The sequence below is a fragment of the Osmerus mordax genome, chromosome 11 (genome assembly GCF_038355195.1).
Source record: "Osmerus mordax isolate fOsmMor3 chromosome 11, fOsmMor3.pri, whole genome shotgun sequence".
Classification (NCBI taxonomy): Eukaryota; Metazoa; Chordata; class Actinopteri; order Osmeriformes; family Osmeridae; genus Osmerus; species Osmerus mordax.
In genome coordinates, this window is record NC_090060.1 from 12,615,884 (window position 1) to 12,641,400 (window position 25,517).

A 25,517-nucleotide genomic window follows, 5' to 3' on the forward strand; every position below is an offset into this window, starting at 1 on the left:
TGCAGTGTGCATACTTTATTGTTTACATATATTTTTCAACATATCTGAGCAGTGAAACATGATTTAAAAACAAAATTGGCATCATACGTTTTAATGTCTGTACACGTCTCTGTCAGATGTTGTGATGCTAGCTCCATGGATTTACGTAATTTAGACAAATGTTAGTTTTACAGCAATAAACCCTGATTTATGCTTTATGTAGTATTACTTTATAAACTGAAGAACAATTCATACAAATGTGTCTTTGAAAGTTGCATTTGTAAATAAGTGATGTACAGTACCCTGAAGCTTATTATGGGTGGCAAAATCAAAAAAACTTTGAACAAATAGCAGTCAAGTCTTAGATACAGATATCTTTTTTGTGAATCAGTTATTACCAAACAGTGTTAATTTGAGTCCATTTAAGAAAACTATTCAATGATTAGATTTTGATGGCACACATTTACCATGGTCAAGTGAAGTGTATTCTGATACTTTTGATGAAAATAATTGCAATTTTCCCCATGGGAAAAATATCTTCAGTTCTAGTTGAACATTATCTATGCATGATGACATGAAGAAAATACTTTTTTCTTTCACCATTTTCAATGTCCAACACCAAAGCTGTGTCTTAAAGAGCTTGAAAGCTGGCTCTGTTGTAACCACTATTTAAATCATAAGTAACCTGTGGGAGAGAGGAATCAGGGAAGATGTTTGGGAAGGCCAGTGCGCTCAGTGTGTTCTCCTCCAAATGCCCAGACATTGAGGAGTCTGAGTGGTTATACCCAGGGGGCTGCACCACGGGTCTCTTAGAGGGGCCAGTGCATGTGCCCCATGGCTCAGCATAGAGGAAGCCACCTACCAAGTGGTGAGGGTCGTAGGCTGCAGGATCCAAACCTGCCATCTCAAGATGAACCCTGGCTGGAACACTCTGAAACAGGTCCTGCTCAGTGACCATGTTGCTGTAGTCAGGACCAAGTAGTTCAAAGAAGTCTGTCGCCTCAGGGTTGCCACGCTCCAGGTCCTTCAGGCTCATACCAGACATAGAGGTGACTCTGGAGCTGTTGGCAGGCTCTGTGAAAAAGGAGGGGGGCAGGTTGCGATGCCTCAGAGGCGGTTTCTTGGCTTTCTCACCCCGAATGTCTTTCACAGGGCTAAAGAGTGCTGCCAAGCTCTTAGTCTGCAGGTTGGCTTGGACTCCATCCCGCTTTAGAAGAGTTTTACCCTGGAAGGGACTGGACAGAGGGGATAGAGAGCCTTGTCTTTTTGCTGGGCTTTGAGCTGTGTTCCCTGTTGTAATGATTCCAGTGCACCTCTTGATCTGCTTTTGCAGATACTTGCGGTGGTTGACTTTCCTTTTTGACTTGACTGGCTTGTCCAGCGCCAGTTTGATGTTACTGGAGGCTGAGTCTATGAAGCTCAGGAGATCCCTTGTGGTCTCCCTGCAGTCTCCCTCACTCTCCACCTCGCCAAGAAGACTCCCATCCAGACTTTTCTCCATGTCATACTCCATAACAGATCCAGGGAAACAGAAATTCATGAACTGTGAGTTCATGATTGCAGTCTGAACAGCCATTCTCTGGGTTACCCCTCGGCTTCACCTATTCAATCCACAACAAATCCAAAATAAAGACCCTCATCAAACCATACATTTGTTCTGTTCCAAGCAGTTGGCAAACCCCTTAGTCCTGATGATGGTCATGCAGCTCCAGTAAACACCCCAAGGCAGAACTGAGGGACTCTGTTTGAGGACAGCAAAGAGATCTTCCAGTGGGCTGGGCCAATGATGTCAGAACATCAAAGAGGAGGGGCAGAGGGACTCCGAGACTTAACTCTTTGCTCACGCCTGACCACCTGCAACTAAGAAGGATTTGTATAAGGTTTCCTGCTGTGTCAAAAGACAATACTCCTTGGTAGAGCTCCCCTCTCAGTTTAACTGTTTATGTGGCTATGAACCCACTACACTTTAATGAAAATGAACTACTATTGTAGCCACACCAAACTATGATATCATAATGTAACAATATGTAAAAGTGCTACTTTACTTCCTAGAGTAAAACTATTGGTTAAAGTGTGCCATTCACTAGAAATGAACAAGGTCAACAATGTAAACTTCTCCTATTTACTGGGATTTACATTGTCAATGGGAATCATCTCCAAATGTAGCTACTAAACAAGATTTTGTTTAGTATTTTTCTGGAAATCATTTTCCATATCACACTGTCTTGACAGTATTTTCCATACTTACTTACCATAAAGGTGAACATGAGACAAGTGGCATACTGAAGCTACAACCCAATCATATAGTTAAAATCCCACAAATCAAGACTGGGATATCTTATGATAATTTGTCAGGGAAAATCTGCTCGCCCAAACAGATTCCACCATTTATGCGTTTCTCTCCAAATAGTTTGCTGTGTCTTAATCTGTTCATGGTGAAAGTTGATTTCTTGTGCATTCCCGGACCAGTGGGAATTTTTGCCCCGGCCTGACAACTATTATGGGCTGCCTTTGACATACAGCCCTACAGGGTCTAAATAGCCTCCATTCTTCCCCAGCAGTGAAAGGGAGCTTTGTGCCAGAGATTCATTAAACTGCACCTCACAGCCCCATTCGTAAAATGGGTCTCAATAATGAACAGTCGATTTAACTAGAAAAGCTGCCGGAGCTGTTAAATTAAAGGAGAATAAAGTGTGGATCAAGCTTAGTGTGCCAGCCGAAATGTTGACCTTAAGAAATGGGTATGAAACTTCTGTTCTAAAATAATAACGTATTTACAGGAAGTGTCTTTGCCAACACTGAACATATCAGAGGATATGTTAAGGGTCTGGAATTTCATGGAGACTAAGCTAATCCGCATTTAAATTAAACTGCAGATAGGAAATATCAAAGCTTTGGGGTATTAACATAGTTAAGAATTTAGAGGTTGTTGGTGTTCCCACAGTACAAGGACGGATAATAAACAGTTAGTATTAAAATAATAAGGTTTCCAACTTTCAACACACCTACTAAAAGGTCCTCATTGTCTTCTGACACTGAAAAGATCTGTGAGCCTCATTTACATTTCTACATTTTATTACCCACAGAATCCTTCTGGGAGAGACCCAGGACTGGCCCTGTGGTGGTAGTTGCAGGAGCCCAAAAAAGAAGCTGCTTTTGTCCTTACAATAGAATCAGGATTCCTTTCCTCTTAAAGAGCATTTTAAGGTGAAGCTGTGAATCATTGGAGGGGAGGAAAAATCCAAGCGCTGAGTGAGAGAGAGACCGTAAAGAAACTATTATTTATATGTAAATTCCAGTGGAGAAAAGCAACAGTGAAACTGATAACACTGATCTTATTTTCTGCAGTCTAACACAAGCCTTCCTGAATAAAACTCCCGGAACAGCTAACATTGAGGCACACAAAGTCCTTGGTCTTCGTTGGTATACTGTACCTCTTTACCTCTCTGTACATTTTATAGAAAAGCAACAGATTTGAGAATAAATCATTAAAATATTCTTCCTCTCCTTTTGAGGGAGAGGAAAAGAAGCATGTGGCTTTTTCTGCACCTATTGGTATTAGTTCAGTGTAATTTAATATATATGATATACAATATAGTATAATATAACATAATGTAGTTACTTCAATCTAGTAGAAACATCACATTAACACTTACAATTGTTACTATGGGACACTGAAATATCTTGCCATGAACCACATCATTCTATTTCAGTGATATTTATTGAATCCATGTGTGTGTTTGTGTGTGTAGCAGCACTGCTTTGGCAACATGACAAAGAAATACATCTCCACCACTCCCCACTTATAGGCTTTGGCTTTAGTACTGGCCATTCATGTCTCTGGGGCCGTCTCCCAGCTTCCGGGCACCAGCTTCCATAGTTACATGAAGGGCCAGAGGATGCAGACAGGAGAAGAATACTGTATAGAGCACTTCAAAACACTGAAACTTTGTATTTGTTTGTTTCACTGTTGTTCATTATGGTTTTTTCCCGGTGATTCACCTGGTAAGTCCCAATAAAAAGTTAGCAAATTTGGAAATCTAAATTGGTTCAGATGAACTTTATATCACATGAACAATTTGAAAGTATATGAAAGACAAAATGAAATCACAGCAAGGTTAACGTTCAGTTCTTAGGTAGAAAAGGAACAGTAGTTGGTTAATATTCATTATCCACCATTCCTACAGTCATTTCTTGAACACACAGCTTTATTGCATAGTTATAATTCAAACTTGCCAACCACGCCCTTCTCTAATTGAATTTACACTCTCAGCACCTTCCCCCCTACAGGAGGGCAGTAGGGAGGGAGGTGGCATCCTGGACGGTCCCCCGGGAAGGAGAGCAACACGACGAGACAACCACAAGCTTAATCTCTTCCCACTAGTGTGGTCCCTGTCTATGCAGTGACACCCTCAGAGATCGGGGTCAGCCGAATACTAATGACATGTTTGATTGATGGCAGTGTCAGGGATTGAGAAAGGCCTTGCAAAATTAATGACTGCTCAACGTCCTGAGAAAAGTTAAAGAGGTCTGTTAACAAAAGGACCTCCTCCCCCATGTTTAACTCTGAAAATTGGTCTCTAAAGTCCAGTCTAATACGTTAAGAGATTTTTATTTTTTTACTAAAGTTTTCAACCAACAAGTTTGAAAAGTTACTTAACACATTCGGATGTGAATTTAGGTTAAAACACAAAGACACTATCCCCTCCTGCATTCACACTGGCCCACTGAACTCATCCAGACCTCTAACCACCCCGAAACCCTGTGTCTAGTATTCATAATATTAGTAGCAGAGGGGAGCCAACCAGAGACCATGGGCTGTCCTGGTAGTGCAATTTAGATCCTTTGAGGTAACCAGTGGATGAATGTGTGGCAGGGGAAATCCCACAGGTTGGTCCACATGAGGCAAGGTCACCATGCTTTACTGCTCTAACCTCCCACCAGTCTCTTTATTGCCTTCCCCAATTGGGTTTTTATTAAATCACATGCAGCTGTGCAGCCCATCGGAGAAGACAGAGAATATACCCATGCCACTCCAGCTCCATAGCCTAGGCTTGTTGTGATGATGGGAAGTAAAAATTACTATTCTGAACAAAGAATGTGCTTTTAGTTAATCAGGATATTACAACTGTGTAACTGCTTGACAAAATAAAAACAAACAAAATTGTTTATTCGGAGAGTTACGGTTTGCTAAAAGCCTCAAAAGAAAGGAAATTCAACCGATCACGACAACCTAAACTCTACGGATACACAAACAAGGACTTTACAGCACACAGCTTTCACAACTGTTATTACACTTTAGCTATGTACTCACCACTGGGCACCTGTTAGCACATCAAATGAAGATTTGTTTGTAGTTATTTCATTATTTTAAAGAATGACAATTTGTTTATAATTATCTTAAAAACCTTTGGAGGTAATTTCTTGACTTATTTCAACAGTAAACATTTATTTCATAATCCTGAGAGTCTCTTGCGAGAAATTGCATGTACAGCAAGAACTAATTTAACTGTACATGTATGTTGGAGGACAGGCCAGAAGGTACACGGATTTAAAAGTCACAAAAACAATTAAAGTTCATCTCATTCATCAAACTGACTTAAAAAGCAATCAGGCATAGAAAACTTTGGCACAGGCTGGTGGTCAGCAATTTAAGACAGTAAAACATGGGAAGTCATCAGCCCATTCTGTCAGTTTTTTGTTTTTATTGGCGGGGGGGACTAGGAAAATCAAGGTGCTTTTTTGGCCTGTAAGATCCAGTGTTTAAAGTAGTCCACTTCCAGTGCGCGGGCTGACAGTACAGACTGCGGATCATATTCATTGTTGAAGCGCAGGTCCAAATGATGGGCACCATCAGGAATTACTATGGCAACCAGAGAAGCAGAGATGCTTTGGGTCACTCCTCCCCCCGACCATGGGTCAAGACCCCCATTACTGCGAGCGACAGACAAAGAGATGTAGAGAGACATAAAGTTGACTTAATGAAAACAGTGCACATTTTTTAACAAGCCCAAAGTGTATAGAAGACGCAGTTCTGATGAAAGCGCAGGTAAAGTACCTGAAAACAATGTTACTATGAGAGGAAATGTCAAATCCCCCATAGACAATGTGAGCCCAGTCAAGCCGTGGCCTCACTCCAAACAGGTTATTGCACTCATCTGAGAAGGCCTGGAAGTTCCATTCCTGAGGCTCAAACATGTCCTGGACCCCATCAGTGCACATAGGCATCACCATCTCTGTACAGGCCTGGGAGAAAATGTATGCACTATTACAACAGTAAAAAAAATCTATTGCACTTTGGGGACATTTATAAATAAATGAAATGAAAACAGACAAATATTTTGTAAATACTTGACACACACGTTAATGATGCCTCATACACAGTGACCTGAGTAATTATGCTTGTTGTGTTACCTGATAATACCAGCCAATGAGGCCTAGGTTTCCAGTGGCAGTTTGGGATGTGTTGAGGCAGGCTGTGTTTCCTGTGTAGTTGTAGTAGACCTTCACAGCCTGGGAGATGCCCTGCAGTAGCTGGTAGTCAGACACAGTGGCATCCAAATGAAGGTACTTACAGACCACCTAGAACCACCCACATTCATTCAAGGAAGAAAATAAATATTTAAATATTGCAAATGTGTAAAGATATAGTTCTTTCCAAACAACCTACAACTAAAGTTGTATTCTAGTCAAAAACACGACTGGCTCACAATATAGACGCTTAAATTCCCCAATATCTGTTATGTTTACAAGACATTTACTTGTGGTAATAAATCCCCTTTCAGGCATCTGATTTGCATATGAAATTGAGTGGAATGAAACTAAGCTTAACTAGAATATATGGCTCTCAACCTGGTATGAGGCGGCACCCATTCTGTTCAGCCATGCATGATCGAAAGATTTAAAACTTTGCCAAGATGACCCGCCCCTCATCCTCACACACCAGATTGTGTTCCAGAGATTAATTTCTTTCAATTTGTTATTTTCATTTCCTTTTTGTTTGATGTCCATTTCTTTTTCAGTACAGTTACTGAACTAGTTGTTATGGTAGCAGCATAGTTTGTTGTGTTGTTTTGTCTCTCTGTAGAAAGGGGAGACTGTTCCCACTTGTTAGGAGGTTGGAGGGAAACTGTGGTAGCGTGGAGTCTGTTACTAAGGCTTTTGTCTACAGGCTGGAGAGGGTGCTGGACGATGGAAGAGGAGGGGTACAGACATGACCAACCACAGATTTATACTGTGAAAATATCCAATTGCTCTAAAGAACTTTTCACTACTTTTCAGATAGGATTAGGCTTATGCATTCATCTCAGCCAACACATTTCCCTCCTCTAAGCCCTCAATACCCCCTTCTCACAGTCACTCAGATAATCACATTAGCTTTGTCATTAAAAAAGCTCTTCTTTGCGCCCACTACCTAAACCGCTTTAACCACCCATAGGGGTCGCATACATTACAGGCTTTTAGTCAAAAAAAACCTTTGAATGACCTTTCAGTGTAGATCTCAGACAACTTGTTGTGCCTGAGATGGTTTTGTATCTGCAAAGTATGCATGACTATAGCAAAAGGCCATTAAAATAAACCAAAGGAAAAGTATACACTACTGAGAGGGGAAATTGCTTGTAACAAATATAATGTTGTGTGGATCACCGCAGGCTGGTGAACAGGCCCTGAAAGGGATGTTCAGGTCAATAGTGGGACATTATGCACCTGACACGCCAAAACTTCTGGGTAACGAGGCAATGGGCAAGTATATCAAATTCTTACTTGAGCCTTGACACCATCACATGCTGAGCAATGCCCATGCAGACGAAAGACATGTCTGGATGTGCATTGACTTCACAAATCATAAAATAAACTAGCATCACTATAATCATCCCACTAACAAGATTATATAGGTTAACAATTCACTTAAAATGTATAATGCATGACACGATACTGCACATTTTTGTACCAAGCTGCTATGACTTAGAAATAAACAGGCATCACTTTGATGTGTTCATGGTCATTTTTGTATTCAATACCATTTTCTTGTGTACATTGACATTTATTCATTTAGCAGACGCTTTTATCCAAAGCGACTTCCAACAGAGAGCTTTACAAAAGTGCATAGGTCACTGATCATAACGAGATAGCCCCAAACATTGCGGGCAGCCAAAACATGAAGCATACATTGTGAAAAACTTAATAAGTGCCAAAGGGAAGAACCAAAGGAGCATGTAGTTAAACAAGTTACAATTAAACAACATGAACCTCAAAAAGTGCAAGGGTGTACCTGTAGAAAAGCAATCAACAGTAAAATATTTCACAGCGAGTACAAGTATTTAAATCCGTTACAACTAACCAACAAGAGCAACAAGTCTTTCAATAAGAGTCATTGTGATCCTGGAGGAAACTAGCATCAGGTCCAGCAAATCATTCCTAAGTACCGTTGTACTCCCGGAACAAGTTTCTTGAAGCTGGGGAGACAGTCAGTGTCTCTGATGGAGGTGGGGAGTTTATTCCACCATTGGTCGGGATGATGAGAAGTTCTGTTTTGGCGAGGTTCAGTTGGAGGTGGTGCTTGGTCATCCAGGCGGAGATGTCTGTGAGGCAGGCCTCGATCCTAGCTGAGATCCCCGGATCAGTCAGGGGGAACGACAGGTACAGCTGCGTGTCATCAGCATAGCAGTGGTAGGAGAAGCCATGGGAGGTGATGATCGGTCCAAGTGAGGTGGTGTACAGGGAGAAAAGGAGGGGTCCAAGGACGGAGCCCTGTGGGACACCAGTGGAGAGCTGGCGGGGTCCTGACACTTTGCCTCCCCAGGAGACCTGGTAGGATCTTCACGACAGGTAGGATGAGATCCACTGAATTGCAGTGCCAGTGATGCCCATTTCAGAAAGTCTGGCGAGCAGGATCTGATGGTTAACCGTATCAAATGCTGCAGAAAGGTCCAGCAGAATGATGACGGATGACCTTGAAGCCGACATTGTTGTTCAATGTCACCTGACCAAACGCAATGAAGCAGTTCTGAGTTTTGAAGGAGCATTGTCTGAAAGCTGTAGTACACAAATGCTACAAAAGCTTACATTTAGTCATTTAGCAGACGCTCTTATCCAGAGCGACTTACAGTAAGTACAGGGACATTCCCCCCGAGGCAAGTAGGGTGAAGTGCCTTGCCCAAGGACACAACGTCAGTTGGCATGACCGGGAATTGAACTGCCAACCTTCGTATTACTAGCCCGATTCCCTCACCGCTCAGCCACCTGACTCCTTGAAAGACTCACACCCACTTGTAACACAAGAGAAACTGAATAACTCAAAGGCAATTGAGAACAGACTGTCAAAACCAATCACTGTATCTTAACCAAATTAAATAACACAACGCCTCATACGTCCGAATCACAGCCATGCATATATTTGCATGCTTGTATTTCATTTGTTAAAATACAATTAAAATTGCATTTCATTTGTTCACCTGTATGGGCCAGCGAGGAAGTGGCTGGAGGAAGTTGGCCTCGTAGGGATAATCTACCATGGCTAGATTCACCCAGGTCTCTTGAAGCCAGGACTTGAAGCCAGCTGAGTCCTGCTTTTTAAGTGGGAAACACAAGCTGAACTCCCGAGACAGCCACTGAAGACCGTCATCTGCAATGACATGACAAAAAAGTGAAACACGGTCTTGGTGAAGACTAGACTTCTACATCCGGATTGTTAACTTCTTAGAGCATAACACACATTACCAGTGGAGGAGATATTATCAATGGCCTTCCACGATCTCCTGATGTTGACATCGCATTTCAGTCCACTCCTGGCAAAATCTTCTGTGACTATTTTATAGAAGTTTCCACAGGGTACCATATTAGGGAACTGCCAAATTGGAGCAGATGCAGCCAAAGCTCTGGAATAGACCACCAAAAACCTTACCACATTAAAAAGACAAAGCAAAACAACAGCATATAGACAAGTACACATTTAGTCTTAAAGAGCACAGGTTTTAATCAACATTAAAAACATGTAGAAATTACTCTTACCCAACTACAACATTAGGATATTTCATCCTCATCCAGGCAGAAAGCATACCACCATAAGATCCCCCAATAGCAATGACAGGGCTCTCCTCTGCTCCTACCACTGTCCTCTTCAGCTCTCTGATCAGAACAGCAAAGTCGGCCAGTGCCTGCTCTGATGTCAGATAGTTCAGGTGTTTGCTGTCCTGTGCATCAAAATAACAGCATAGCAGCAGAAAGTTGGTTACCTGTAATTTGTTTATGTGAATGGGTCTGACATACATTAATCCCACTTCAAAGTAAAACCCTAGTTCTAGGTATAAAAGAGGTCAATGTAATAATAAGAGTATACATACACTGTAGGAGTCAACACCAAAAGGCATGGATTCACCATAGTAGCGGTGTTCTGCAAAGACTAGCATGGCACCCAACTCCTCCGCAACATCCCACATGAAACCCTGCAGTCAGAAGACATCATGTTTGTCAACGCACAACATTGACCAATGCCTGCTAGTAGATTAAAAAAACAAGGGAGGTGATTACAGTGTTGTTGCAGAACCATGTGATGTCTCCTTCATTGCCAGTATAGAAAAGTATAGGACCTCCTTTATGGAGCCAGTGCTGCTCAGAAACAAGGTATCTTTGTTTGAATGTTCCATCTTCCAGGAAACCAAAGTGATCGATCTGCAAACACAGAAAGGTAAAGAGAATACCTTTAAAGCCGTATCAATCCATCTTAGTAATTATTTTATCATTCAATTTCACAATGTCTGTCTTTGAAGAAAATACTACAGTGACACCATTATGTCTGGGTGGTGCAGATGTTTCAGTTTAATCCTCACCACTGCTGGGTGTGATCAATTAATATTTGGCATGGTGCCACCAGTGTATTGGGATGTGACAATCTCTAGGCTGGAAGCAAGGATAATGAGCTGCAACTTGTATTAAAACCAAGATCAAGTTTCAGGGATGCCACATTAGTTCCAGTTTAGCAGAGTCCTTTCATCAAACAGGGGCTTCTCAACTCAATTTAGCCATCCTCATCCCTCTATGGTTCCAAAGTGAAGCTCAACATGGCGGACTTGCTTATGCATATTTATTTGTCACGAACTGCTCATCCAAACAACTACATATGCGACACTGACTGGAAGACTATGGCACCACATGTGACTTGAGTCAAGAAAATAGTGGAATAGTGCCACCTGGTGGTGGTGCAGGTCGATTTTTTTTATCACACTTGGGCAGTTTCCTAACCCCAGCCAATCTTGCCCTTTCCCTTTCTTTAACCTGCAAATGGGTAAGTAGGTCCCAAGAGAATGCTTATTCATGCTTTCAAATTAGATTGTTACCCAATTAACTGAATAATTTAACATCATAATTGAAGAACAATATGCGGGCAACTGACAAACTCCAGTATTCCAGTTAAGGAAAATATAGTAGGTATGAATGGAGACTACATATAGACTTCCATGCTTTGTCTGAGGGTAGAGTAAAGCCAAGAGGATTTCCTTTGGACAACAGCAAGATAATTAGCTATTCCCTTCAGACCACAGTTTATGAGAAAGGATGCGAAATGTTTGGCTTCGCCGGCTGACTTTAATTCCTCCTCCTTCCTGAGTTTACATGTTGAAAAACTATAGCCTAATGTTACTGATGGGGGAAAGGGTAAGAAAAAAGCCTAACAATAGGAACGTGTACGGTTCCTTTCTCTCCAGTTCCTTAGGAGATGAGTACGATAGACGGTTGCAAGGGCTTGATGAGGCAAAATCACAATAAGGAGGAAACGTATCTTGTGATCATGCAGCTGGGACAAATGCACGTGACAATCAGTCACAATCATGATCGATAAAAATTGTTAGTGGTCCTGTTTGTTAGTTGTTTGTGCCTGGCATGGACTTAGGGTTAGTTTATAATACTGTAACCAAAACTTGTCTTTGAAGCCAGGACAGTTCTGCTGGAACCGCGAACACAGTTACAGTTGACATGTCAGGAAGCAATAATACCCAAACAGTTCTGATCAAGTAGGTTTATATGTGATCAAATTGAATGAAACTTGAGTTAAGGATAGCCTATATTTGAAAGAGAAGTATCGGCTACAATTCTTTGTAAATCAGTTAGCCTCGGCTAGCCTAATTAGGCAGAACAGTTGTCCAGATAGACTATAGCTACGTACAGTCGCATGAAATTTTGCCAAAATATACAAATGGAGAACACAAATTAACATGACAAAAACTCACCTTTTGTTCATAATACAACGTTTTATAGGTGATCGCGACCCCTTTTTCAGACGTGAAATCTAAAACGCCACGTCTCGATAAAAGTTGAGACTTGAGAGCAAACACGTTAAAACAAAAGAAACTTAATAAAACGATGCTCATATGAGCAGGTCTAAACACAGTGCTAAATTCTGATCTCATCGTTGCCGGTGATGTCAAGTGCAAGACAACAGTAACATTTGCTGAGTGTGCACTGACTGTAATGCCATAGGAAGGAAGGAACTACTAGAGGAAGTTACATGTCGGCTGGTCAGAGAAGATTCTTCCGATCTGATTCATTCAGTCACACTGTAGCATAGACTGCTGTATCTATTTAGCTATTAATCAAGTAACCTACGATTTCAGGCTATTGGTTGCTGGAATAAACAAAATAGCCTACGGCCGACGTCCAGCCTTTTCCTCTTCCTGTGTGTGTAGGCCTTGAGCAGTTGTAGGACTTTGTAAAGCCTATGTTCTCCAATTTAAATGGTTGCAAACCACCAGATGTCACTTCTTAAAAAAGGATTTGATGGTGAGAACATTTATTTTGATGTTATACATAGTTGATACATAGTTTTTAGTACTTCTCTTTTGTAGGCTATAGGCATATGAACCTTTGGTCCCTTTTCAGGACAGCTGATAGCCTATTCTGGATCAGAAGGCTGTTGTTTTCGACCTGTCTGAGTAATCCACCCTACGCGCAGGCTAACTGCATTAAAATCGCATGCCTTTGAACCTATACATTAGTATGAAGAGACATGTGAAATACTTTGAACCTGCTACACAAAATACATTTCCTTTGGTAATCATACTGGGGTATATTTACTCTGAATGCTATGTCGTGGAGCAAGAATGTTGGTTCGCGTTCGTTCCTATACGGTTTGAATGACGAATTTTAAGGATTTTGTGTTGAAAATAGCATTTGATATTTACACAGATAACCGACAATCTTCTCTTGAATTTTATAAAAAATAAAGTATAATGTGAGACTTCTGTCTCCCCTTCGCTTGGTTGCGATATAAAGAAAAAATCCTTCACTCTTTGATTCGCGCGCGCTCCCGCGAGGGGGTGCCAATCCAGAGAGTCATGCATCGGGTGATACAACACCGGCACACAACAGGAAGAAAGATCCTATTCGGATTATGCCTTCTCCTTGGTCACACCCTAACTAACTCGATTCCTCCAAAGACCCAGATCACACATTTTTTATTAAGCCGACCTACTGCGTGCTTTTCGCCTTTACCAAAACCTTTATAAAAACGGAGAGGAAATTTTCTGACAAGTGAGATGCAAAAATAGGCCTACATTTCATAAAGCTAGGGATTCATAACTTGACATTTCTCATCCACTTCAATACTTTTGAATATACTCTACTCTAAAAGGGAATAGGCTTCAGCATAAATGGATAGTTGTAGTCGTGATTATTTTATTTAATACACTTTAGCATGTAAAGGGAAAATATCAAAGGTTCAAATAATTGTTTTGTTTTACATTATTATGATTAAAGTATTATTTGAGGGTAAAAATATTAAAAAGATACAAAACAGTAAACATAAAACAAAATTATACTAACAGCATAAAATTAATAGCTTATGCAAAGTTAAATACAGGTCTAAAAATAAACATCTGCATCAAACAATAACAAAACACACTACAGTACAATTATATATTATGGTGTTGAGTAAACCATCACATTATGGCAAATGTATATAAAATAAAGCTAGACACTTAAATCCTATGTAAAAGCATGCTTAAAAAGTCACTTGAATAAGGAATATAGATGCTAATTATAAAACAAAAATCTCAGGAGACATGGCTTACTGTGGCAATGTCAAAGCATGGCAGGGTAAAGACATTGAATAGAAAAGATAAAGAGATGGTGCACAGAAAATAGGTAATAATGAAATGATTTGCCTTCCTAGAACCCTTGTTAATGCATTAAGTGACCACTGCTGTAATCAACTGTGAAATACTATGTCTGGTATCATTCAACTTATGGCAGGTAGTGCATTACTAAATACATACATTTAGCTCAAATGTAATTAACACACACAAAAAGAAAAAGATATGCTTTGCATTGTTACTGACGCAACAAAGACAAATTTAAAATATAACTATAAACAAATATTCAGACTTGAAAACAGAAACATACATCATAGCAGCAGGTAAAATTAGAGTCTGATAAAGAAAAGATATTCACAGTTTCTTTGTAAAACATAACATTCAGATTATTGTGTCAGTAAAAACACTCCTAAGACCAAGATGACAGATAATAAACAAAGAAAGAACACAAAACCAGCTGATAGCGTTCACATGCAATACTGCATTTCAATCAGACATGTCACAAACTGGAAAACAGATGGAGAGTTCTGTTGTGAATAGGACCTCTAGTGAATTTTTTTTGAACCCCAAATTGCGTTAAACCACTTAACTACCCATACGCTTCAAACAATTAATATAAAAGAGCAAACCCCTTTGTTATTCGTTTTTCCTTTTTTCCATAGCAGCTCTAAATTGATCAGGAACGTATTTGGACCTGTACACAATATTAATGTATTTACTTCAATAGAATAGCAAACAGAATAATGAAAGCAGCCAAGCTAAGACTGTATTCTCTTGCAAACAAGCTGTAACTATTTGTAATAAGTAGTCTACTTAAATTTCCAAAAGGACAAAATGGTTTGTATGCCTGTAACAAAATGTCTGTGGTGGTTTCAAATGAGGCCATACTGCTGGTGAATTTTCATTCCAATCCAATTTAACAAAACCCATGTATTTCTCTGTCTAAAATGATCTGAGATCCTAGCTCCCAAAACATTCATTTACAAATCCTTATGCCTCACATAAGGTAACAACAAAGATAATTATAGTTTGCATCCTGTTGAACTGTAGTTACTGTTTCACATTACAGCAGCAGCTTGAATTGTTTTGCTCCAAATGAACGTTTAGTTATTCCTGTTATAACAAAGGATGCCTACTTAATAAACTCCTTAGTTCAGCTTCTAGACATGAGACTTGGCAGCTTATTGGAGGACTGTGGCAATGTATCCCTGTCATCTGAACTGTACAGTAAATGGCTGGTTCCCATGACGACCACTATGTTCTAATTGAGGCTGCAGCAGCTTAAGTAGCTAATGCTTTTGCCCTCCCCAGGCATTGGGGCAGTGTCATTGTTGTCCAGCGTATTCTGCTTGGCGTCTTGAATCAGTTCACAAGCCAGATCAAGGAAGAGTTTCTCCACATTGTCTGACTCTTTGGCTGAAGTCTCCAAATAGAGCATGCTTTGAGAAACAGCAAACTCTTCAGCCCTCTGCCTCAATACTTCTCTTTTTTCAGCAAGGTCTATCTTATTACCTGTGGAAGAAAAAGTGAAATGTTACAGCAGTTAATTATACACCGTCTGGTTTAAGAAAAGGTGTTTAGAATGTAAAAGCCAGTAAAATAAAACTAAATACTCACCCACCAAGATGGTCACCACTTGGTTGTTAGCGTACTGTTCAATCTCTTTCAGCCATTCTGGAAGGCACCGGAAGGAGTCCTCACAGGTGATATCATAGGTAAGGATAAGGGCGTTGGCACTACGGTAGTAACTCTGAGTAATGGAGCGGAACCTCTCTTGTCCAGCTGTGTCCCATATTTGCAGCTGTAATCCAAAGTTTAAATTAATATCGAGCCACTGACAAGGAATGCAGCAGCAAGTTATAAGTTCCTACATTGTTTTGCTTTATTTTGTCATGGTGATATGGTGAAAGTTGGTGAGGCCAACATAGCAAGGGTTGTACTTCGGTAACAGGTGTGTTGGAAAATAACGTTGGTGTTGCACTGTTCACTCAATAATAATGACAATGACAATAATGACACATGGGCTTGTGTTTTAAGGGTTGGGAGTAAGGTCATAATTTCCATTAGGCTATTGTCTCACAAAAGCAAGCAGCATAGACAGACCTTTACTTTCAATCCTTTAATTTCCACTGTTTTGATCATAAAATCAACTCCTATTGTAGCCCCTTGACCAGGTGGGAAAAGGCCCTGTCGAATAGAATAAACAAATCAGATCAAGTAATCAAGAAATTTGTATTGACTCTTCAGTCATCATTACACATCATGTTGTGCATAAAACATACCTGAGTAAAACGTCTGACTAAACAGGTCTTTCCGACACCAGCGTTTCCTATTAGCACAATTTTGAACAGGTAGTCATAATCCTCCATGCTCATGCTAACCTGTAGATGGGCAAAATGAGACTAAGGAATTAGTGCATTTGTATTATAAAATTGCCATTAGCAGGATGCCGATCATTATTGCTGAAAACACATGAGAAGGTTATGAAGAACACCAACACCCTCCGTTCATCTTGGAGAGTTCTTTTGACTGGTTATCTGGTAGGAGGATGCAGGAAACATTGGAATTTGAAGGCCATGCGCTTTGCAAGACCCTGCTTTAAACCATGATGAAGTACAGTAGCTACCTTGGCAACTATTTGTTGTGTAGAAAGCCGCGCTGTGTTACATAAAAGGCCGTACAAGTCATTTGTAATGCCATTTGTTAGCGTACATAGCTACCACGTTCATACGGTTATAACCGTATTTGTCCCGTTATAGATAGCCTCAGCAAACTAGCAGTACAGTCTCGTTACTGGCCTCCGTCCTCTGTCTGTTAACATTGCCTGGCATAGCTACTGTACTACTACTGCATTTTCAGCCATCCGAAAGTGTACTTACAACAAAAAAGGGTAGCGATAGTTATGTAATGATGAGCTGTTACTGGGGTTAATTCAACAACAGTGCTTGGCTGCCCCCACCCCAGATGGTGATGCTGATGATGGCGCTAGCTGAATTACTAGCTAGCTAGACTAGACTGACTATCCAGCTATACCAGCAGTATTATACAGTTAGCATAGCTAGAGCTACCTGTCCAACCTGGCTACAACAAACTGTCAATAATAAGCACACACTCGCTCCATCAACATTCACAGCATTCGTATGTGACCAGGGCCTCACCTTAACAAAGCTAGCGAAAAGACAACATTAAGTGCACCACTAGCTAGCTAGTTTGCTAGCACGGCTCAGTATCCAGATGCTGGAGCCGGTGGCTACTGTAACATATTAGAAGATAGCGTAGAAAGTACGGGTTGTGGATGTGGTAATTATAAGATTGAATGTTATTCGTACTTACCAAAACCTGGGGAACTCCCCTAAATACAGACTATGTGGTATGCATCCGGTCAGTTTGATCAAGAGTATGATCTCGACCACACAGCCTAGAGCAGTAAAGGCTCAGTCAGAATTATCAGTGAGTGTGATGTCACCAATGGCATTGCACTGTGTGGTAAAACTGGTGAACGATTCAAAACTTCGTTGTGTATTTGATGAAGCAAAGTCAAAGAGTTGACACATGTCATTAACATCCTTGGGTGTAATGTGTGGTAATGAAAGGACAGTTCTCATAATTATTTTAGGCTATATGTTATTGTTCTGATTGTCAATATATTTTGGCTGTAAAGTTGGCTTGTTATTCACATCTTCGAGAACCATTTATAAAACAAGTGAGTTCATGTGTAACACATCCATCCATGTATATTTTGACTGAAGGTAGGTGTATAAAAATGCTCAATCAAATGCTGTGTATATGATTAAATAAATACTTTAAGTCATGCACTCCAGGAAACAGCGGCGCATCCAGAACACTACTGCTTTAGGCTACTCTTCAAATCATGACCCAATGGGTCAACCAGCTGATGACCAGAGCGGTGTTTAATTTGAACTGGTGTTGTGCTGAAAACCGTTCCACTGCCAGAATCGAACTCTTTCTCGTGAACGCGCACACTGACTCGCTTTCTCGTGGATATGTTGGTCCTTTGCAGCTCTTACTAGAAGAAAACATTATTTCTTGGTTTCCGAATTTTACTATAGAAAATAATATAGTTGTTTGTTAACATGGTAGACACTTATGATGTGCGGTTTTATCTTGATTACTATTTGTTTTAAGTGTATTACTCTATAAATACATTCATTTATACAATTTATAGGCTACTTGTATAAACAAATACTTGAATGTACGAATACATGTCTTATAAAGTGCGTTAGGTTTATCATCTGGCCATAGCTGTTCACTTTCCAGGCTTCCAGGAAATTCTTTTCCCCCTGTGTTCTCAGTGTAAGAGACTGCTGGAAATGACTTGCCTATTTATCGTACAATAAATAAACACTGGTTTATTTGTGCCTGCAACAAAACGTAAAGTTGTGTGTTAAAAACGACACACACAGAATAATAAAATTAATAATTATAAACTAAAATATAAACAACCGTCCGAACCAGACAATGCTCACGAAGAACTAGGCCGTTTCACTTCAAATTGGGACACTTTAGTAGCTTACTGTAAATCAGAATCAGGTTTATTCGCCATGTATGTTATACAAACACGGAATTTACTGTGGCAGGGAGGTGCAAAACACTAAACATATACAGATCTTAAATTAAGTAAAAGTACAAAAGTTTAACTATTTCTAAGAACTAAACAATCTAAGAATACAACAATTTAAATATAAAATAAAATATATATAAAAAATAAGAATAGAATGAGCAGCGTGAATGGTCAACATAGTGCAATCGGATACTGAGATAAAGTGGCTTATGCATACTGAATTGCCATTAGATGGACTTATAATAGTTAAATATGTGAATGAATGTCAATGGGAGTCCTTGGCCTTGTTGAAGAGGCCAGTAGCAGATGGAAAGAAACTGTTCTTATGGCGTGAGGTTTTGGTCCTGATGGACCGCAGCCTTCTGCCAGAGGGGAGTAGCTGGAACATGGAGTGACCAGGGTGGGAGGGGTTGGCCACAATCTTCCTCGCACGCCTCAGGGTCCTCGAGGTGTGCAGGTCCTCGAGGGTAGGCAGTAAATGACAGTAGCGCTACTGTAGGCAACACTAGAGCTAGCTGTTACTGACTCAGGGACTGACTAACGATTGAGAAATACAATTTACTATACTACCGTATAGCCTACTTTAAAGCCTGTATTTGAGTGCAAATGAACTAACCAACATCAAGAAATGTACCTTATGCTCATGCAAAGTGGGTAGAGTACAGTTTAGGCTAACACACGCGATTATATAAATCGCATTCAGCTCAACCAAGCAACAAGAGAAAAGTCATGATTTCGCGCACGCGCAAGGAAGGGGGAACAGGGGAACTGAATTTTCCGGAACACCAGGTTCACGTCTAGGTTGCTTTTCTTAGGTTCGGGTTTTAATGACACAGAAAATATTAGTTCTGGGTAAACCTATAGGGGTTTGGTTATCCTTGGTTCAAACAAACAATGTATCCCTGTTTAGCAATGTCTATGATAAGGTCAGAGACCCACCCGATGTGCTTTACGAGGCGGAATCATGCTGTACTGCATCGTATTATTTCGCCGACCATATTTTTCGGTTACACCCTGCCCTTGTCTTCCTCTTGAGAGGTGAAAGGAGTGTTAACTGAGTAGACAACTAGCAAATCCACAAAGGTGGTTTAGCTAACAATTTGCAAATATGGGTCTTGTACCAGATGAGGCCAAGGTTCTCCCACCACCAGGAATAGTGAACAGAAATTCAGTATGGCTGGGGGTGTTGGGGTGGTGCACAGCGATGCTTCAGAATACCCTAAACCGCAGACCGCCTCTGAAATCAGGTTGGTAGGCTTTTTGGCTAATTTAGCTAAATTACATTAGCCGACGTACAGCATACCTTGCTAACTTGCTCGCTAGTTATCCTTAGCAGTTTAATAAAAACGCCAGTTACTTTATTTTCTAGGAAGCAAATCAATTAACTACCGGGCAAACCAGTTGGCTAGCAATGCTAGTAGTTAGATGTCAGAATGTAGCTAGACTAACTAACACTACAGTTGGCAAGGTAGCACTTATTAATAAAGTAGACTTGTGTGTCAAATAATCTATAAACCTGTTTCGTCAGTCTAACGTTACAACACAGTCACATGCTATCTGTTCCTATTGTCAAAAGTATTGGTGGTCAGTGTGTTTTAGCTTGCATTTTGCCTTTGCAGGCGTGCACAGACAAGTCTTGATGTCCACCATTGGTTGGTTCATTGGTTACCATATTACAAAATATGAAAACTACAATTTTGCAAGACTGGACCGAGACATGAACGAGTATATAAGGCTGCATCCAGAAGAGTTTCGAGAGAAAGGTAACTATATGTCATTATATGCTTTGATGAAAAACATAAAACGCAACACATTCCATTCAGATATACAATCATAATCCTAAATTCTACACCAGCCAATATTAATGAATTGTTATGCTTGTCATAGTCTCCATGTGTTTACTTGGGTCAATTGGATGTGCTGCACTTTGCTCATCAGTCAGATCTAAACGTAATGTGTTTCTTATACTTAAGCACAAACAACCTTTTTAAATGATTAGTCGCAAATACAAGGTATTATGTACAGGTATTATTATGACTATGTAATTGCTTGTTTGAAGGGGTTTTTGTGTGTAATTTCTTGTTCCTTAATTGATTGTATCTCAACAGAGAAAAAGACCTTTGCTGAAATTGTGGAGCCTTTTCATCCAGTACGCTAAGTGTAGGAGGCTGACAAATAAAGGAGACACATTTCACAGACCACCATCTGTCCCCGTTGTTGCTCTTTGAATGTGATCGTATACTGTCAAATTTGGAGTAATGTATATAATAAAACCTACTTAACAAATATACGAATGTCCATTCTTTATATATTTCCTTTTAAAATAAATAATTAAATATTCCATTATTCTATGAATACCAAGTTATTTAATATAGAAGAAAACAACATTGTTTTGAAAGTCAGTTTTGTCAAAGCACATTTATTTCCTTTGATCACTTTCTAAACATAGATGTATTTGAACAATGCGCTCTGTAAAAAATGCAAAGGCAGCTTGTTTCTTTCCATAAAACTGGAGTTTTTGCAGGTAGTTTAGTTTGCCACTCCAATGATGTCCAAGTACTTAGTTGTGAGGCTCTGGGATTTTTTGGTAAGAGAGCCCATTACAGTGAACAGCCCTCTAAGGTGAAAGTAGAAAAGGGCTTCAGGATCAACCTCCAGCAACGGCCCCAGGGTTGTGTGAAGTTCTGTGTGGGCTTTATCCTTGAGTTCATCGAGGGGAACCAGACCACTCTCCACTTTGTTTCTGATGGCCTTCACCATGAGATAGTCGTCATACAGATCTTTACAGGACCCTTCTGCTGCATCACAGTCTTCAACATAGTCAGATGGCACATCTCTTAGGAGACTGGGTAGGAGGATGGTGTGCTCCATGTTTTGCACAGCTGTGTTGTATCTCCTTAAAGCCAGGAGCAGGAAGCTTTTGTTGAGCTTGGCCTCGGCAGACTGCATGTTTCCAATCAAATTGTTCTGGCTTCTCTGGTGCTGTTGGTATGATGGTGGTAGCCAGAAGTCAGTCTGCAGTGACATGAAAGAACAAGCTGGGTTTTTATGCAAACGCTTGCATGACATTGACTGGCTGGTGATATTATGCAACTAGGTGGTCTGATTTAAGAACATTATGACTGCAATGATGGCTCAAGTTTCTCAATTGTTTGATTTCACAAGCTGCCGTTTTCTTTGGCAGTGACTGAAAGTCCACTGTGACACCATGTGCTGTCTAAAGTGTTTTTCACTATATTACATATAGTATGATTATGTACTGATTTAAATGATTAATTCAGACCTTCTAAACAATCTTTATGTGATGGCCATGAAATAAAGTTATTTGTTATACTGTAGCACTATTGAAAGTTATTTTAAACTGCTTCAAGTGGGCAGTGCATTTAAGGTCTGCACTGTTTGCATTGTCAAGTTACTAACATGCATGTGTATCTATTTGATACTTATCTTGTCTGTTTCAGCACCACTTATACATAGAAGATTGACAATGTATTTAAAATATATACATTTTGTCAATTGTTTTTACGAGATACATTTTTCATTACTTTATGTATACAGTAACTAAAAAAAACATTGGGTTAGGGTTAATGACATTGTGTCAGAGCTGCTTATCAAGATGAATGGCCAATGTACCAATATGCACAGTAATACAGGCATTGACATAATAAATAAACTGCTTAATATTTTATTTAAATCCCCTTCCACATAATCAAACCTTATTTTATAGATCTAGTTTATAGTTCGGACAGTTTAGGGCAAGGTTGTGGTCCAGAGTATGTATGTGTTACCAGAGTGTTTACCTAACTCTGCCAGTACCTTGTCCAGTGCTGTATCCTGTATGATATTTTAAAACATGGAGACAAGTAAAACGGACACGTTACTGTTATTCATTTAATTTTCTTCAGAAAGATATTGTTTGTTTTTTTTAAGGCAAGTTAAACACTTTTAAATAATATACTGTACAATTACAGCTTTTTAAATACACTCAATGATTTCAGTCACAGACAATCATAGTTAAAAAGAGAGGCAGTAGCTTATTTAACATGAAAACTGTCATTGTGTGACCAGTTATTAATGTGAATGAAAAAAAAAACTTTGTTTAGGGACATTTCATTCTATAAAGTGCAATCGTTTCCAATTGTGAGTAGGGATTGGGTTTCCTTGTATTGAAATAGGTACATGAACTCCAATTAGTCTGATGGCTCAACAAATATCGAATTTGTTAAATCCCTTACAACAGTAAATGATTAACCAGCAGCCAATCATTACTCAATATTGCCAGTGTAACACGTAATTTACTATTTCTACATTCTGCAGGATTTCCACAGCCTGATAAATATGTGGTTAGACTTGTTGTCACAGCTTAATGTAAATTGATGTTAGATTTTCTGTTATAGGAAAAAAATTTTAAGATGATCTTTTGGTGAATAGAAGAACTAAGAATAAGAATCACAAGCAGGTCTCCAATGTCTCAGGTGATTCTCTTATAGTGATATATCACATATAGTGATATATCGCATTGTCAAGCAGTGTTGTTAGCTCTGCAATTCCATCCTCAGGGGCCTGTTGCACAAAAGTAGAATTAAGACATCCGGGATAAATGACTCAGCTGAGCTCAATGAAGCCAAAACATGTGCGTCCAGGCTTAATTGGTTGCACAAAGACCAAGCCAGGATGAGCAGACACGGATTCATTAAGCCAGGTGAAACCAATCCTGGATAGGTGCGCGCTCACGGCTCACTCAAATAGACCCCGCCACAGATCACAGATTAACTGATTTACCATGGCAACTAGAGCCGCGTACTTTTCCCCGTCGGAAGCACAAATCCTCATGGAGGCATACGAGGAGGTAAAAGATATAATTAAGAAGAAAGGCAACACCGCCACAGTGATAAAGCAAAGAGAAAAAGCGTGGCAAAGTATTGCAGACCGCCTGAATGCGTAAGTAGTGCACAATTACATACTCACCGCTCCGCTGAAACATCACAATTACAATTCAAATATTTAATTCACATCTCCAAAAATGCAGTTGTACTGTAATTATGAAACGGTTAAATTTTTTATTGAAATGCACTGCAGATATGAGTGAAATTGTGTAAAGTAACTCCATCACACTGTATAAAGCTATGATAAATTTTTTGATATTTTTACTGAAAACAAGACAAAAATACCAAGTAATTTTTTGCAGTGTGACTCCATTAAATATGTGTGTGTGTGTGTAGATTAAACATGAACGGGCCAAAACGGACATGGCAGCAGGTCAAAATCAAATACAAGAACATTCTGCAGAATGGTATGGTCCCTGACTAATATTTAACAAAGCACAAGCATATATTGTACCCAGAAGGTGCCTGCTCACACATTGTCTGTACTGTTTTAGCAGTGAAAAAGAATACCCACAGACAAGGCACGGGTGGTGGGTCACCAAAGGCTGACCTTACCCCAGCAGAGGACATGGCCTTGGAGCTAAATAAAGGCAGGCCCGTCTTAGAGGGGATCCCTGGGGGGAAAGAGACGAGCATAGGTTCCTCCCAAGATGCCACCCGCTTCATTCAAGGTATGTCCTTCCATCTCTACATGGGATACAACCACATTCATATTGAATCAATTTGGACTGTCTGACTTTGGTTTACCTATTGCCTTGCAGTGTCTGGCAGCACTGTGTTCCTGTTAGAGCCACCAGCACAAGCACCAGACGATGCTGATCCAGTGAGTACTCCATCAAAGGCATACTGTAGGCCTGGCATGTCTTGTCTACTAGCTTCAATATGAATCCGATTAAATGTGATAGGGTGAAGGCCCCAGTGCAGCAGCAACAGCACATGATGGAGACGATGATGAGGAGGAGACCATCTCTCTGGATTCCAGAAGGCATGAGGTATCATGTTAAGACTGTGAAAGTACTATTTACTCTACAATGGTGAGGAGTCCTCATCAAAATCAAAAAATCTAATTTCTTTTACAGGACCCAGATGCTATACAGTGGGAAAACCAGCCTGGCAACATAGTGCGTATTAATAAAAGGACACCACATCCTGCCAAATTCCAGCTGCGCTAATTGTATTGTGTTCACAGAGCTCACAAGCTATCAGAAAGTTGTATGGCAACCACCTCCGGCGCCAAATAGAACTGGCAGACATAGACATTCAGTACAAGAAGAAAAAGATGGAAAATCTTGCACTGGAGTCCGAAATAAAAAAGAGGACAATTAGGAAACTGGACCTTGAAATAAAAAAACTTGAGAGGGAGGTGAGATATGCCTTCAATGTACACTGTATGCTAACTGTAACACAAATGTATTAATCATTATTTTTCTTTCCTCCCCCAGCTCCAAGAAGATGACACAGCTGAAAATAAAAATTAGGTATATTCTCGTAAAGTCAAGTGAGCCATGACATATGAGCTCTTATTGTGAGCACACAGGACGGTGGCATCTTTCTAAGGTTTTTTTTATTTTCCCAGCAATCAGTACAACCAAGTCATCGTTATAAGGCATCGCCCTCTTTTGCCCACCCCCCCAGCACCAGGTGTGGCCACTAGCCTATATGAAGGCCCAAAATTGTGTGTTCCTTTCTGCTCTGACAATGGCATGCCCATTCGTGCGAGATGTGGTGGATGAAGAAGCACTTGTGCTGAGGAGAGCCTTCAGGCGAGAAAGGGTCTTCAGGGACCGGTTGGACCCACTGGCCTTCCCTGATGACCATCTATATGAAAGATACAGGTTTTCTGCAGATGGCATCAGGTATCTATGCAGACTACTGGGTCCCAGGATTAAGCACCGCACTGCACGGAGCCATGCACTGAGTGTGGAGCAAATGGTTTGTGTGGCCTTGCGCTTTTTTGCTAGTGGAGCCTTCCTGTACTCAGTGGGG

At 40.2% G+C, this 25,517-nt stretch overlaps 5 protein-coding genes across 6 annotated transcripts; 1 reads left to right on the forward strand and 4 right to left on the reverse strand.

The window, feature by feature from the left end:
* Positions 1-584: 584 nt before the first annotated feature.
* LOC136952211 (protein FAM181B) lies at positions 585-1,558 on the reverse strand. The gene has a single exon (XM_067246914.1). It carries the CDS (start codon positions 1,553-1,555, stop codon positions 611-613), a length of 945 nt encoding a protein of 314 aa, XP_067103015.1. The 5' UTR covers positions 1,556-1,558; the 3' UTR covers positions 585-610.
* A 2,158-nt stretch (positions 1,559-3,716) lies between these two features.
* On the reverse strand, positions 3,717-12,578 carry prcp (prolylcarboxypeptidase (angiotensinase C)). 2 transcript variants are annotated; one of them, XM_067246973.1, is made up of 9 exons: positions 12,204-12,578; positions 10,510-10,650; positions 10,323-10,424; positions 9,991-10,172; positions 9,700-9,857; positions 9,435-9,604; positions 6,394-6,561; positions 6,038-6,225; positions 3,717-5,913 (listed from the first exon to the last, which is right to left on the reverse strand). In XM_067246973.1, exons 1-9 carry the CDS (start codon positions 12,381-12,383, stop codon positions 5,709-5,711), a joined length of 1,494 nt encoding a protein of 497 aa, XP_067103074.1. In that variant the 5' UTR covers positions 12,384-12,578; the 3' UTR covers positions 3,717-5,708. The 2 variants fall into 2 exon arrangements, with proteins under 2 accessions (XP_067103074.1, XP_067103073.1); XM_067246972.1 differs by having other exon boundaries at positions 9,700-9,878.
* Positions 12,579-13,679: 1,101 nt separating this feature from the next.
* On the reverse strand, positions 13,680-17,469 carry rab30 (RAB30, member RAS oncogene family). Its single transcript, XM_067245857.1, has 5 exons — positions 17,397-17,469; positions 16,346-16,444; positions 16,167-16,250; positions 15,681-15,864; positions 13,680-15,575 (listed from the first exon to the last, which is right to left on the reverse strand). Exons 2-5 carry the CDS (start codon positions 16,436-16,438, stop codon positions 15,325-15,327), a joined length of 612 nt encoding a protein of 203 aa, XP_067101958.1. The 5' UTR covers positions 16,439-16,444; positions 17,397-17,469; the 3' UTR covers positions 13,680-15,324.
* Positions 17,470-19,665: 2,196 nt separating this feature from the next.
* On the forward strand, positions 19,666-20,933 carry ndufc2 (NADH:ubiquinone oxidoreductase subunit C2). The gene is made up of 3 exons (XM_067246015.1): positions 19,666-19,892; positions 20,265-20,408; positions 20,754-20,933. Exons 1-3 carry the CDS (start codon positions 19,754-19,756, stop codon positions 20,801-20,803), a joined length of 333 nt encoding a protein of 110 aa, XP_067102116.1. The 5' UTR covers positions 19,666-19,753; the 3' UTR covers positions 20,804-20,933.
* Positions 20,934-21,174: 241 nt separating this feature from the next.
* On the reverse strand, positions 21,175-21,594 carry thrsp (thyroid hormone responsive). Its single transcript, XM_067246680.1, has one exon. It carries the CDS (start codon positions 21,592-21,594, stop codon positions 21,175-21,177), a length of 420 nt encoding a protein of 139 aa, XP_067102781.1.
* Positions 21,595-25,517: the final 3,923 nt, after the last annotated feature.

Coding starts and splice junctions, on each gene's coding strand:
- LOC136952211 (XM_067246914.1), bottom strand. CDS start 1,555: ATGGCTGTTCAGACTGCAATCATGAACTCACAGTTCATGAATTTCTGT.
- prcp (XM_067246972.1), bottom strand. CDS start 12,383: ATGAGATCAGAATTTAGCACTGTGTTTAGACCTGCTCATATGAGCATC. Junction 10,173..10,322: donor TTGGTGTTGACTCCTACAGT/GTATGTATACTC, acceptor TTTGATGCACAG/GACAGCAAACACCTGAACTA. Junction 9,879..9,990: donor TATCCTAATGTTGTAGTTGG/GTAAGAGTAATT, acceptor TAATGTGGTAAG/GTTTTTGGTGGTCTATTCCA.
- rab30 (XM_067245857.1), bottom strand. CDS start 16,438: ATGAGCATGGAGGATTATGACTACCTGTTCAAAATTGTGCTAATAGGA. Junction 16,251..16,345: donor TAGTCAGACGTTTTACTCAG/GTATGTTTTATG, acceptor TCTATTCGACAG/GGCCTTTTCCCACCTGGTCA. Junction 15,576..15,680: donor AGTGGTGACCATCTTGGTGG/GTGAGTATTTAG, acceptor TTTCTTCCACAG/GTAATAAGATAGACCTTGCT.
- ndufc2 (XM_067246015.1), top strand. CDS start 19,754: ATGGGTCTTGTACCAGATGAGGCCAAGGTTCTCCCACCACCAGGAATA. Junction 19,893..20,264: donor CAGACCGCCTCTGAAATCAG/GTTGGTAGGCTT, acceptor TTGCCTTTGCAG/GCGTGCACAGACAAGTCTTG. Junction 20,409..20,753: donor AGAAGAGTTTCGAGAGAAAG/GTAACTATATGT, acceptor GTATCTCAACAG/AGAAAAAGACCTTTGCTGAA.
- thrsp (XM_067246680.1), bottom strand. CDS start 21,594: ATGCAGTCTGCCGAGGCCAAGCTCAACAAAAGCTTCCTGCTCCTGGCT.